Source organism: Sciurus carolinensis, chromosome 17 (genome assembly GCF_902686445.1).
Source record: "Sciurus carolinensis chromosome 17, mSciCar1.2, whole genome shotgun sequence".
Classification (NCBI taxonomy): Eukaryota; Metazoa; Chordata; class Mammalia; order Rodentia; family Sciuridae; genus Sciurus; species Sciurus carolinensis.
The window spans coordinates 37,647,800-37,661,887 of record NC_062229.1 but is presented as its reverse complement, the minus strand read 5'-3'; the positions used below and the strand labels follow the sequence as shown (position 1 = coordinate 37,661,887).

The following is a 14,088-nucleotide window of genomic DNA, read 5'->3' as shown; positions in this document are numbered from 1 at the left end:
CATGAGAGAAAACACATGACCCTTGACCTTTTGAGATTGACTTATTTCCTTTAACTTAATGGTCTCTAGTTCTATTCATTTTCCTCCAAATGACATAATTTCGTTTTTCCTTGTGACTGAATGAAACTCCATTATGTATACCACATTTATCCATTCATCCATTGCTTAATTTTAGAAAGAAAAATAAAAAAGGTTTAGGGGACAGGTAATGACAGAGGGTGTCATTGCTGACACTTGTAGCATTGGAAAGAAGACAAAGGAAAAACCAAGAAATGAAGTCTTCAGGGTTGTTTGAAGAAGGAAAAGCCCAGGAGGAGGTGATTGGTTCCTGTTTTATAAAGGAGCAAAGTCATAAGATCGCCACTCTGCAAGAACAGAACTGGAGACTGGGGTTCTTTCATGAAAAATGTCTGTCCAGTTCTTCGATTTCTTTGGTGTCCATGCAAGTGTGCGTTGTGTGTGGGAGGCGCAGAGGCCAGGCCCAGGGTCCCTGCTGGTGAATAGGGCAGGCACAATATTCACGTCATGCCAGCTAGAATGGCCCACAGGCACATAGCCTTCCAAATCCGAGGCCAGAAAGGCCCTTGAATAGAAGCTGACACAGCAGCCAGCTGAGCAAGCATTTAAGGAGGGGTAACAACTCCAAGAACAGCTCCTTAGTAGTGACAGTCTATGAGGAGGACAGAAAGTACCAGTGACCCAAAAAGAAAGAAAGGGGATGGAGGGAGGAGAACAAAAAGAAAGGAGACATTGGAGAGAAGGCGAGAGAACAGAATCTAAGCACTTCTTTCGACTGGATTTGGAGGGAGAGGGCGTGCCATTTGGAAAGCAAACATAAAAACTCAGGGGCGCTGCTTTGGGGAAAACTGTCAACAGCTTTGTGGCCCCGCAAAGTCGGAACTACAGTCAAAACAACAGGGGCGCACCAGATGCTGACGCAAAGGAATGCCACTGCTGGCCCAGAGACCTGCCTTCCCGGTGCGGGGACATTGGGAGCAGACAGGCAAGCCGAGTTTCCCTTCAGAGAAGCTGAGAAAAATAAAAAGCTGCACGGTCTGCCACTCGTGCCTTCCATCAGTGAACAGGCTGCCGCTCAAGGCAGAGCAAGGGAGATGGAGGGAGGCCAGGGTCCTTCCCAAGCAGTGACACAAAGAGGTTTCTTAGAAAAGATGTTGTTAGAGGCACTCCAGGAAAGACCCGCCGTGGGGCTTGGTTTCATTAAATAGTTCTGCTCTGCAGGCGTCTGCCTTTGGGTTGGGTGCCCGAGACCCTGGAAAAAGTACAGGAGTGCAAGTAGTTTGGGAAGAGATCAGAGGAAATGCCAGTTAGGGAATAAGGAAATGAGTCAGGAAAGGGAAGGAAGCCAAACCAGGGTGTCTTATCGGGCCGTTTCCACTGCGGGCAACTGCAGGGCAAGCGTGCGTGCAGCGGAGCACGCGCACCAGCCGCGACTGCCTGGCTCTCCGGAAACTGCTGTTTATCCTCCAACTCCCGCCCGTCTTTGAGGCAGAGGCGCTCCGGGTCAAGGTGCAGGGGCGCCTCCCCAGCACCCTCAGCCTGCCCCACTTGGCGCAGGCCAGCCTGAGAGGGAAAGCAAGTGCAGAGGGAGCATTGTTTCCTGGGCTACCCACCAAGAGTGACCAAGGGCACCTGTGACTTTCCTTGCCTTGTGGATTCAAAAAATATATATTTGAAAATTTTCACGGCCATAGATACTTCCAGGGTATAGTGTACTGTTTCTATATATATGGTGTGTAATGATCAGGTCAAGGTAACTGTCCGGTCACCTCAAGCATTTATCATTTCTTTGTGCTGGGAACATTCAAAATTCTCTCTGCTAGCTACTTCCAAACAGATGATTAATTGTCGTTAACTATGGTTACAAGGGGGTGGAGGGAGGAGAACAAAAAGAAAGGAGGCATTGGAGAGAAGGCCGAGAGAACAGAATCTAAGCACTTCTTTCTGCTGGATTTGGAGGGAGAGGGTTACAAAATCTTGACATCTCTTTTCCAGGTCCTCCTACCTAGTTTGACAAAAGTGATTCCCCTCCTTAGGGACCACGGAGTTAACATGTTTGAAAGAGCTATACTCAGGCAATTTTTTTTTTTTTTTAAGATGGTTCTTATTATAGGTGAGCATACTTTCTGGACTAAATCCACTCACCCCTTAAGTTCCTTGCTCTGCTGTTCATGGAAAGGAGTTCGGAAGTTGTGCATCATTGGATCAAACCTTTGAAGAGGAACTCTAGAATATATTTTATTAATTCCACTGCCAACTGTGCCGTGATCTGGTGTCATCTCACAGGGCACCATCTACCTCCACCACCACTAACTCCCATCTACTGATCCAAATCCAGAAAGGGCAATTGTTTGGGTTTAGTTTTTGTAAATAGTAACAGTTAAGGGGAGAGCTGTTTCTTTTTGTAATTGCTAATTATTATTATTATTATTTATTATTATTATACATCACTTGTTTAGAACTTCCAAACCACAACCTTCCAGCAGATCTCCTAAAGTTGTCCTTCCCGAGGTCACATGGTGGAGAGTGTCTGATCAGGGCAGGGAGAGACACTTGTCACATTTGTCACAGTCATGTTCTCACTGGGGGCTATCCCAACTGTGCTTGCTCTGGCTGCAGGAGAAGAACTTTCTAAATGCTTGGTGGAGAGGAGAAAGCATAAAAGCTTCCTAAAAAGGCAAATAACTTCCATCATAGTGACAGTAATACCACGTGCAGTTCTAAGTGCTCTTCCCAGAATCTGGTGTGCTCTTTAGACCTCTGTCTTCTCAGCAGTGAAGCAAAGAGTGTTGGATCACCTCTCTGAAGACTGTTCTTCCACTTTCTCTGTCTAATTTATTTGAAAACGCTACAATGTGTTTAATAGCTTTAATATTTATTTTATTGTGTCAAGATGCAACTCCTATTCCTTATGAAACATCTGAAGCTGTTCTGCTCCAAGGGTGGTCTGCAGTAGGTGCTGCTCATTTCAGATTTGAAAGATGATAAGGACACGAACTTCAAGTGGGTGTTTAGTGACTTTGATAGAAATGTGATGTGGCCACAACACCCAAGCGAGGTTCATTTTTCTTGTAATTGGTGTCTACTGTGTTTTACTGAAGCCTCTCCTCAATGAATGGAAGGGGAAGGACCTGATCTTTTATAAAAAATAGATTGGGAATGACCCATTTATGAATAAGAAGGGGAAATTTTAAATCACTTTTAATCCCACTATTCAAACAAAGCTATTTTTGTGAAAGAAATTAGGGGTTCAGAGTGGCAGAGAGATTTACTTTTCTCTGTAAATCATTAGTGATGTTATAATATTAATCAAATACAGTTTCCAAAACAAAAAATATTCTAAGCACCAACATGAAATCAGTAGCTAGGGATAAATAATAAGACTTTTCAGACCTAGACTTTGCTGGGGTGGATTAAGCATCACAGCCTCTGAAACCAGGGGAGACAGCTGGAGTTTCAGAGGGTTGGGTCACTACCTTTTGCCATACATGACCTCTGCTCCATGGCCCAGGACTATCTGGGGAAGGACCATCAGCACTCACCTAGTTAGGCAAAGGTCCCCTGCCCTCTATCCTCCTCTCTCAGAAACCTGGCTCCCACTCAGTTGTCCACAACCATCTCCTGTGGAGTTCAAGCAAATCTCTGCCACATCCGGTGGGATAGTTAGGAAAACTGAGGTTCAAGTAGGAAATGCCCTGGAGGGAATGGCCTCTGATATAAGGTCTATACGTGGACAGCCTTCAGCTCCTCATGGAGGCCCTGAAAATGGCCAGTGGTGTTGCCTCAGTAGCCATGAGGGTGGAAATAAGCTCCTTTGTCTGACTGCCCATGTCTCAAGGCTATTGACAGAAAGGCAGCTGTGTACCACAGCTGAGTCTTCTTGGTACACACTGTACACACTGTGAGAAAAAAAAAAATAGGGGTGGGGGTAAAGACATTCAAAATAGGTGAAATGAGCAAAGAAAGATGAGTTGCAAAAATTTGCAATAAGAAAAAAAGCAGAAGTGTATTAACTCTTTGGGAAATATGCATTATATAAATATGACATTTCTCGGGTTGAAGAAAGGTCAGCTTAAGGCATGCGCACACTTCAAATCCCCATCCCCACTTGCAACCTGAAAACCTTTTTCATATCAAGGAATGGGAATATGCCACTTTGGGTCAAATAGCAATAGCTCCAGTCTTTTCTATTTTAAGCTTAGAGGTAGGAGATTCATAGGTCCTCCCAGTGTGGCTTAAGCAAACAGCCTCTTCACCAGCACTTTCCTGATTGCCCTTCACCCACCTCCCCTATGATATCTCCCACAAGTCAAAGAGGGCAAGCAGGCCTTTTATCTCTTTGGGATACTGGGGAATCTCACAACCTTCCAAGGCTTTAGGAGAAGTAGGAAGTAGCCTAGTTACATATCTCCTTGCTCTGGGAAAGGATAACTGCCTTTGTCTCTTCTTCCTCTAAAATAGTCATTACTTTTCTTAAGTAAAAGTAAGCCTGGTACCATCTTGTCCCATTCCCCATGGAAGTCTGCTTTGGTCCACATAGAACTTATGAAATTAAAATAAATGCCGTAGTTTATATAGTGACTTTGAAGATCAGGACTTGAAATGAAATAAAGTAGCCCTGGGTTATGATCTCAACCATGGCAACTTTTTCTTTGTTCTTAAAGATGATGAGTCGTGAGATTGACACCTGGGCTTGGTTCTTTCCCTGCTTGTGGTCTTGTTCTGCCCTGTCCCTTCTGAGCACAAGTATGTGAATTGTTGATGCTTCAGGGATAAATAACTCTCTGACATGTTTGGTGAAAGGGAGAGAGCATGAAATCTTCCTAAAAAGGCAAAGGAGCTTCATCAGAGTAACATCATACAGTGTGCAATTCCAAACGCTCCTCCTGGTTCAGTACTTACAGCTTCTCAAGAAAGGGTGCAAGGTTTCCACAGGGTGGCTCTGTACCCATGGTCAGATGGTGCAGTTCAGCTGAGTTGTAGACCTGGGGAGAAAGGAGAGACTACTTCTTGGCAGCTGTCAGGGGCCACCTTTGCTAGAAGTAGAGTCAGACCAAAAGATTTTTTTGTGATACTTCTTGAGGATAAGATCTCAGGAGAAGGAAGTAGTAGAAGCAGGACAGGACAGGGGAAGCACTTAGGCAGACTTGTGATTTGGGGAGAGGTCCAATCTCAGCCTGATCTCACGGGAAGCTCTGCATTGTGAATTGCACCACAGACCAAGAGAACAAGAGAGTTGGACTGTTGAAGTCACATATTAATTTGTCATTGGCTATAGGCTGCCCCTGGGGTAAGGCAGGCATGTCCAGGAATCTCTAGGCTAGACAGTTCCCATCAGCCAATGACAATCTTCTGGAAAGTGAAGATGTGAGCCCTCATGACCCAACACTTTCAGCAGCTGGGGCCTGGTGCTTTTGGCTTGGGAAAGGGTATCTAGGAAGGCACCAGTCACAGCTGCTACAAAGGCCAAAAACATTGGAAATAGGCTATGGATTGACAACAATATCCAAGGGGCAATTAATATCATAGACAATCCTAACAGAGCTATGATTTTATTTAACTAGATTGGATTATGAGATAAATCTGGAGGGGTGAGTGGAGGTCCTTCAGTCCATACATTTTACTGAAGAGAAGAAGCTCTGATTCGCACTTCTAGGTTCTGGTTGAATTCAAGCCAGCTCCTTTATTGAGCATCTACTTTGTGTCCAGCAAAGACTCAAAACTCAGCCTCGATTTTGGGGCTTAGGAATTTATAGTCTGATGGAAGATAGGAAATGGAAGAAAGAAATAAGATGTAAGTATCATGCAGATCAAAATTCAGATCTCACCCCAGGAGCAGTATGCCTGAAGTACTTGGACACTTGAAATCAAAAGCAGACACACAGAATAGAATGGTGGATTGCATTTGTCTCGATGTGACAGGAGGCCTTCGCCCCAAATTTTCCTGTATTTCAAATATTCAAAAAAAAAGAAAAAGAAAATATCCTGGCAGCCCTTCTACTTGGGTGAAGCCGAAGACAATAAATATGCAAGTAGGATTCTGGGAAGGGAAAGAAAGAACATAACAAAGCAAAGGAAAAAAATAAATAAATAAAATAAATAAATTAGCTATCCCTTCGAAAATGTCATTTCGTTATGAAGCATCTTCAGTTCTTCACTCGGAAAAGCAAATTATTGAAAGTTTTACTCATTAGAAATGACTTTATTTTTCTTTCTTCTTCTTTTTTTTTTTTTTTTAGCTAAAAGCTAAGGATCTTACTTTGGGGAAAATGGGAAAATGCGGCATTCAGTCCGCTTATCCCTGTCCACCTCAGTCATGTTTTAGTCCAGGGATGTCTTCTGTCTTGTAAATTGTACTATGCTTCATTGACACGTGTATTGATCTGCTCTTCTGAATTACTATGTCGTTTTATGGTTCGCCTGGAGTTTATGCACTGCCACTGTGGACAGGACCTGAGATTCACTCATTATTCACTCCTCACTGAAGTGCTCACTGAGAGCCCTTGTTGGAGGAAGGATCTGGCCACAGGCACTAGGAATGGAGAGAGAGAAAGGGATTCTTTCCTTGAACGCAGTCTCGCAAGACAAATGAGCAGTGATTATACAAAAAGACGATGCATATTGAAGTCAGCCTGAGCCCAGGACATCTAGCCAAGGGAGCTCGCAGGAGGACATTGACCATAGTTGAAACCTGAAGACCCAGTGTAGTGCCGTGTCATCCTGCTGTTTTCTTTACAGCATGTAATTGAAGGAAAATTACCTTCCAAACTTTTGTTAATGCTGAAATAATATGTCCCTCTGTTAACCCAACAAGACAACATTTTTCAACCTTTTATTTGTCATTCCTAGCATAAAGATTTGTAGACATTTTTCCTCATAATCCTATGTTTTTTCCGTGTGAGAAATACACATAGTTTAAAAGTCACCATAGTGAATATTGTTTAGCCATTTTTAAGTACTTTCACAGTGTTGTACCCCTATTTCTATAACTTTTCATCTTCTCCAACTGAAACTCCTTATCCATCAGCACTAACTCCACCTTCCCATACTCCTGTCCTCTTTCCTGTCCCCAAGTCCCTCAGCAGCTACCATTTTACTTTTTGTCCTTACACATTTGCCTGTTCAAATGTCTTAGTCAGTTTTCTGTTGCTCTTACAAAATACTCAGGTAATTTACAAAAGGAAAGAGATTTATTTTGGCTCTTGGTTCTGGAGACAGAAAGACCCAAGAATATGGCTCCTTCTTACAGGCAGAGACTCTGCAGAGTCCCAAGGCAGCACATGTCACATGTGGTAAGAGGGGCATATACAAGAGACAGAGCCAATCTGGTTTTTATAACAGACCCACTCTTGAAATGGATTCAGTCTGTTAACCCATGGAAGGTTTAATCTATCCATGAAAACAGAGCTCTCCTGACTTAATCACCTCTTAAAGTTCTCACCTCTTCATACCTCATGAGGACAACTCGATTTCTACTCAATGAGTTTTGGTGGAATCATTCAGATCATAGCATCAAGGTACCTCATAAAAGTGGGATCATAAGACACCTGTCCTTTGGCTTTGGGCTTATTTCCTTATTTTCTTTAGCCTCATGCCTTTAAGTTCCATCCAGGTTGGAGCACGAATCAGAACTCCATGCCTTTCGATGGCTGATTAGCCCCTGTGAACTTCAACAATACTTATTAAATGCGTGTGCTGTGAGCCTCCAGAAGACTGCAAACTGTTGCAATATGTATGGTTTCCCCACCTCCCAAGAACCACCCATCCCTTTGGGGTAATATCACCCCATCACAAATTAGATTTAAATGCATTAAAATGCAAACTGTGTGGTTTTATCCACCTTATTCTCCATCCACTCTGTTGCTGGCCACTGGTACTGTGTCACCTGGGAGGCACTCAGCACTCATTTGCAGATGTGAGGATTCTTCACAACCACTCCTTCCTTCTTATTTGAATCCACTACTATTAAAAATTGCTCTTAGAATACTTACAGATGTATTGCGACTCTCAGTGCCTCATGCTGCCCTGCCAGCCGGGCACATCAACATGCTCATATCCCTGGGTCACACACGCCATGCTCAATTGACCTGTGTCTGCCTCTTGCTTCACAGAAGTGAAAGATTACGAGCCTCCGTTTGGCTCCAAGGTGCGGGAGCACCCCTGCGTTGAGAGCATGAAGGACAATGTGTTGAGAGACCGAGGACGACCAGAAATTCCCAGCTTCTGGCTCAACCACCAGGTAGGAGTAACAGCTTTGAAGGGTGAATAAGATTCATCCGGAGGAACCTCTTACGAGGAGAGAATTCTGGAATTTTGGGCTTAAATCAGAGGGCAGGTCCCCTTGTGTCCTATGACCCAGTCTGGTTTTGTTTAAAAAGAAGTTTCAGTAAAGTTGACCCCGTTACAAATTGCAAGCAGCAGATAGACACAGCATTTGGAGAGGGTTCACAGGTAACCATTTGAAGAGCATTAGTCCTGTTTTCCAGGCCTCCTTGGTTCTGAGTTAAAATACTTGTTTACAGCCTCTGCTGTTGACTCTCATGCCTTCACCTCAGGAGTTTATGTCTCATTCCCTCTGGGTCCCAAGTGATTTCCTCTGGGATTCTTCAGCTCCGGAAAGAAATACTTAATGATTGCAAAACACCCAGGGTTGTCAGGCAGCTGGGCTGAGAAGGGACTGTGTTGTACAGAGGCCATGCGTAGGTGTTTGCAGGCTGTGCATGCAGAGCTGGGAGAGACCCGCGAGAGCACGCCTGGGGAGGAGGGGGCTGGATTGTCACTGTGGATGCAGGAAATCAAAGAAGAGGAAAATGCCAGGGAAGGAATGGGAGGCCTGCATGTTGGGAACATCCTAATGGATTCTTGATTTTTCTTTTCAAGAAATAGAAACTAAGAGGTGTGGTGGCACACACCTATAATCCCAGCAGCTTGGGAGGCTGAGGCAGGAGAATCATGAGTTCAAAGCCAGCCTCAGCAAAAGTGAGGCTCTAAGCAACTCAGTGAGACCCTGTCTTTAAATAAAATAAAACATAGGGCTGGGCATGTGGCTGAGTGGTTGAGTACCCATGAGTGCAATCCCTGATGCCAAAAAAAAAAAAAAAAAACCCTGGAAGCTAAGACTTCTACTATTAGGGCAATTGTCTGGACTTCCCAGGAGGCTTTGTTTTGGGGGGCAGTTGAGGGCAGTTGTAAGAGAAAAAGAAGAAAACAATAGGATGTGAATGAGAAACAACTGACCATATGTCTGATACACCCAGGAAAGACCCCTTAGTGAAGAATGAGAGAGAAAAATTCCCCCCTGCCTCACTGACAAAACAGTTCTTTCCACCAAGTAAAACCTTCGATGGCCTCTTTTGGATGGATTCCCTCATCCATAAAGGCTGAGGCTATGTCACAGGTTTTCCTAAGGGCAAGGCAAATTCAGATAAGAAACAGAAACAACAAATCAGGCATAATCGGGAAGACAAATGGAGCAGGAAGACTGGTCCGAGCCAGTCCTGGCCCAGAGCCACTGCAAAGGACAGATCGAAATAAAGTCAGGGTGTGGAGGGTCAGGGGTTTCTCTGGAGTTTCAGGCAAATCATCTCGGACTCTAAAAATGCAAGACTGTTTGCATAAACTCTCCAGTCAGAGGTGCTGGAGTGGTATGTTCCTTTCAGACCCTGTTACCTCCTCTGTTGTATGTTTCTTATAATGAAGCCATTATTCATGATGATAAAATTCTGGAAAGAATTTGCATAATACATTTTTTCTCTTAATGAGATTTGTTGCCCTATTGATTTCAAGTTAATGCTTAATATTTAATTTAATTTACTGCCTGTAATTACAGTGCCAGAATAAAATAAATGTTACTTCGTACCAACAATAACAGTCTACTCTTAACAGGGCCATCAATCAATACAGTCAATTAGGTGAATTATGCAATTAATTCAACATCAAGAACTCATGGGGTAGGGAGGGAGAGAGGGATTCCTAGGTGTGTTGGGAAAGTTGCTGGTATTGGAAAGCAAGTGCCAGCTATCCAGGACAGTGTGAAGATATAGTGTCCCATTCCAGCCACCCGTGACAGAGATCACCATTGGTAGTACTGATCCTCTACATGGGAGGAGCTCCTTTTATTTCCATCTATCAGACTGTTTAGTTCCTATGGGCTTTCTTTTTAGAAAGGGCTTGAGATGGTAACAGAAATATTTGCAATGCAAAATAAAAGTTGAGCCAGTGAGAGAAAACTCCTACCACCTTCCTGGGCAGCATTTCTTGAATGGGCTCCTTGAATTGGGCAGGTCAGTAAACCCTACAAAATGGATTACAGTCACGTACATCTGACATACAAAGATAGTGGCGTCACCAGGTCCAGCCTGATGTCCACACAGGTCATCCTTGGCAGCTCTTAGAAGCTACTACTGAATCACTCCATGAAACACAGATTTCACAAATGAAAGCAGGCCAATGTCCATTCACTCTGGTAGCCTGGGGCTACAATAGAACGGTGCCCATGATCCAGGTATAAAACTACAGACAAGAACAGGCAAGGAAAGAAGGGAGCGAGGGAAGAATGAAGAGGTGGAGCACAGGGAATCTGGGGGACAGAGAGACTGTGCCATGTGATACTCTGAGGGCAGAGACATGTCATTGCAAATTTGCCAAATCCCACAAGGCATACAACACCAAGAGTGAGCCTCCATGTGAACTATGGTAAAGGAAGTATCAGTGTTAGTTCCACAGACCCCGCCCACTGATGGTGGTCTCTGGGCCTTCCTCTCCCACTCTAGGGCATCCAGATGGTGTGCGAGACCCTGACTGAGTGCTGGGACCACGATCCAGAGGCCCGGCTCACAGCCCAGTGTGTGGCTGAGCGCTTCAGTGAGCTGGAGCACCTGGACAGACTCTCGGGGAGGAGCTGCTCCGAGGAGAAGATTCCGGAAGATGGCTCGCTGAACACTACCAAATAGCTCTTCTGGGGCAGGGCAGGCTGGGCCACGTCCAAAGAGGCTGCCCCTCTCACCAAAGAACAGAGGCCGCAGGAAGCTGCCCCTGGATGGATGCTTCCTGGAAAACCAAGGGTGTAGCTCCCTCCCTGTGAGCTGCGGATGAGGAGAAAAGCAGCGGCAGGGAGTGGGTGACAGAGAGCATTCTATGCCTTTGACGTTGTCATAGGATAAGCTGTGTTAGCACTTCCTCAGGAAATGAGAATGATTTTTTACAATAGCCAATAACATTTGCACTTTATTAATGCCTGTATATAAATATGGAATAGCTATGTTTTATATATATATATATATCTATATATGTCTATATCTATATCGATAGCCATACTCTGAAAAGAGATGAGGAAAAAGATCAAATATTCCCAGGAAATTGGTTTTATGGTAGAGCTCCAGAACCGAGCAGAAAAGGATCCTTGCATGACAGCATTGGCATTTGACAATCACACAGGCGATGGTTCTCTGACTCTCCAGCGGGGGATCTTTGAGTTAGGAGAGAGGATCCTGTTTCCGAGCCTACTTTGGCCATGTTGCACTTGCTTTTGCAAAAAAAAATCCCCCAACCCCCACGAGAATTCTCTTCTAGTCCTGGAGCTAAGTACACTTGCACTGTGTTTGGGGACCAGTGTTCCTGGGGATCCTGTGTGCTGATGTTTCTCCTGGACTTTTTGGTTGACCTCCAAGTCCTGATTTTGAATCTCCTTCCTCAACCTAGTCCAGACATTCAGCCCCATATAATATTTTAAATGTTGTCCCCATCTTTTACCTTCACGAGCTGCAGAAAATAAAAACAAATTTCCCCACCCATGATATTGCCACACTGTCTACTAATAAAATAGTTCTTATTTGTTGATCTTCCCCTTGTACTTAACCTATTATTGTCCACTTCGCAGCTTTCATCCTTTCCTTAAACAAAGCAAAACAAAACAAAACACCCCCCCACACACCACGCAGGGGGAGTTTTCTTTTTTCCTCTTCACACTTGGCTTGAGTTCCCAACTTTCTATGCAGACACTGATGGGTTCCATCTTTCTGGGCTCCTGAATGCTCAAGCACGTTCTGGTCTAGAAAGGATTTGAATTCCCCAACACTGTCGCTATCAGGACAGTGTCCTCAGGCACTCTGAACATATGTTTCATTTGACCAACACAGCATTTTGAAAAGTTGAGCCACTTTTTAAATATTTGGAGATTTTGCAGAAAAAAAATGTGGATCCCAGGTAAGGATAGCAGATGGTTTCCAGTTCTCTCCAGTCCACATCATTTACAAAAAGAAGGTGTGGACTCACTTAAAAAGCTACTTCACTTCTCACTGTAAACATCTGTGCTTTCCACTGCCCCACTTTCCATATGTGCACCCTAGTTTGGGATTAAACCTGCCCCTAATTAAAATCCCTTATAAGGAATATGCATCCAAGCTGTCCTTCTCTCGTTATATAATAGGGTTTCGACTACCTTTTCTGGCGTTAAGATTTGAAGATTTTATTAAACTAAAAAAGGGGGTGGGGTCTCCTTTATGTGGTCCTGGTTAACTGAAGTCTTTTTTGCTTCTCTATTAAAAGTTTTTCCTTCTGCATTAAAGAGGAAAGCTCTTTACTCTAGGAGGTTTTCTCATGATAACTGCTCTCTGCATCACACCAACTTCTCCACCCTTTGCAATTACTCTTGAGGACTTGAATGTGTGACCTGAGCATCCCATTTGCAGTTAGGAAAACCTGGGTCCACATGGAACAGGGCAAAGAATGAGCTTTAATATTCCATAGGAAACTTGTTAATCCACGAACAAGTGTTAATGCTGCAAGTAACGATCTCTTTTTTGAAAATGTTTTTGAAGCTACTTATTTTCAGCCAAATAGGAATATTAGAGAGGAAATGGCAGTGATCAAATGAACTCTATTTGGATTGTGGAAACTCTTATCTCATTGAGGTTTTAGGGTACATGCTAAATCGAGGCTGTACCTTCTAGCCACCCTGTTCTACCTGGGTGAGCTCAGTAAAGGAACCTGGCTGCAATATCATGGAGGCACCCAGAAATTCCACTTGCACCTTAGGGCTTGCTGATACCATCCCAATCGTTGTTGCTCATTGACCTCTAGTGGTGAATTTCTAGAATACTGGTCCATCAGTGGAATCTTCCAAGATTCAAGAGTGTTTCCGTGTCCAGGTCATCATAAACTGGAATGTCGTGTCAGATGATACTGTGGCTTGTTTTGTTTATTTTATTTTTTCTTATACAAGAAAAAGACCAAGGAATAACAATCTGTAGTTCCTAAAAATACTGACTTTCATTCACTACTATATGTAAAGGGAAAGTTTTATTCTTCTATGGAACACTTCAGCCGTACTCATGTATTAAAATAGGAATGTGAATGCTAGATACTCTTTTATATCAAAAATCTCAAGCACTTATTTTCATTCTATGCATTGTTTGTCTTTTATATAAATAAAATGTTTATTAGATTAAATAAAGCCAAAATACTCAGGTAAGCTTCCTGCCTCCTGTTTCTATTCCTAGTAGTGAAACCTACTTGGCTCATTTGCTTATTTTGTGATTTAGAAAGAAAACATTACTGGAAAAATCCTCTCCAGCTTTTCCATATTTATTGTCTTCTTCAACTGCTATTTTCAGGTTCCTTAAAAAAAGAAAAAAAGAAAAGAAAGGAAAGAAAGTCATAGACACTCACTAATACTAGATGAAGCAGCTGCTATTGACCTGCTCCTTATTCTTATTCTTGTGTCCTGGCTGGTGTCCACAGGACCTATGTTCACATTCCAGACTTGCCTTTATCCACAGCTTCCCAGTTTGTGCCTGCTTCTGTTTTCCCCATCCTTCCCATCAGCAGGCCATTGTCTATCTTCTTGACAGCTCTCAGGAGATGAGCTTCTCCCCTATGCTTTCTTCCCAGACTCTGCACCTCGTGTTTTGACTTAATCTGAATGGAAAGATGAGTGTGCCTTAGGAAGCTGACTCCAGGTCATTGTCTGACAAAGACAATGTCTTAGAATATGAGGGATTTTGTGACTTCTTCTGAGTTATCCACTGGGATCTTCATAACAAATGCAGCAGTGCCTACACCAGTTTTTCA

The 14,088-nt window shown here is 43.5% G+C and overlaps 1 protein-coding gene across 1 annotated transcript in view; it reads left to right on the top strand.

Annotated features, from left to right (window-relative positions):
• The window catches only part of Tgfbr2 (transforming growth factor beta receptor 2), an 85,925-nt gene extending 72,434 nt beyond the window's left edge, over positions 1-13,491 (top strand). The window contains exons 6-7 of the mRNA XM_047530873.1: positions 8,130-8,257; positions 10,791-13,491. Coding sequence (XP_047386829.1) covers positions 8,130-8,257; positions 10,791-10,970 — 308 coding nt within the window. The 3' untranslated portion in view covers positions 10,971-13,491. The remainder of the gene's footprint in view (positions 1-8,129; positions 8,258-10,790) is intronic.
• Positions 13,492-14,088: the final 597 nt, after the last annotated feature.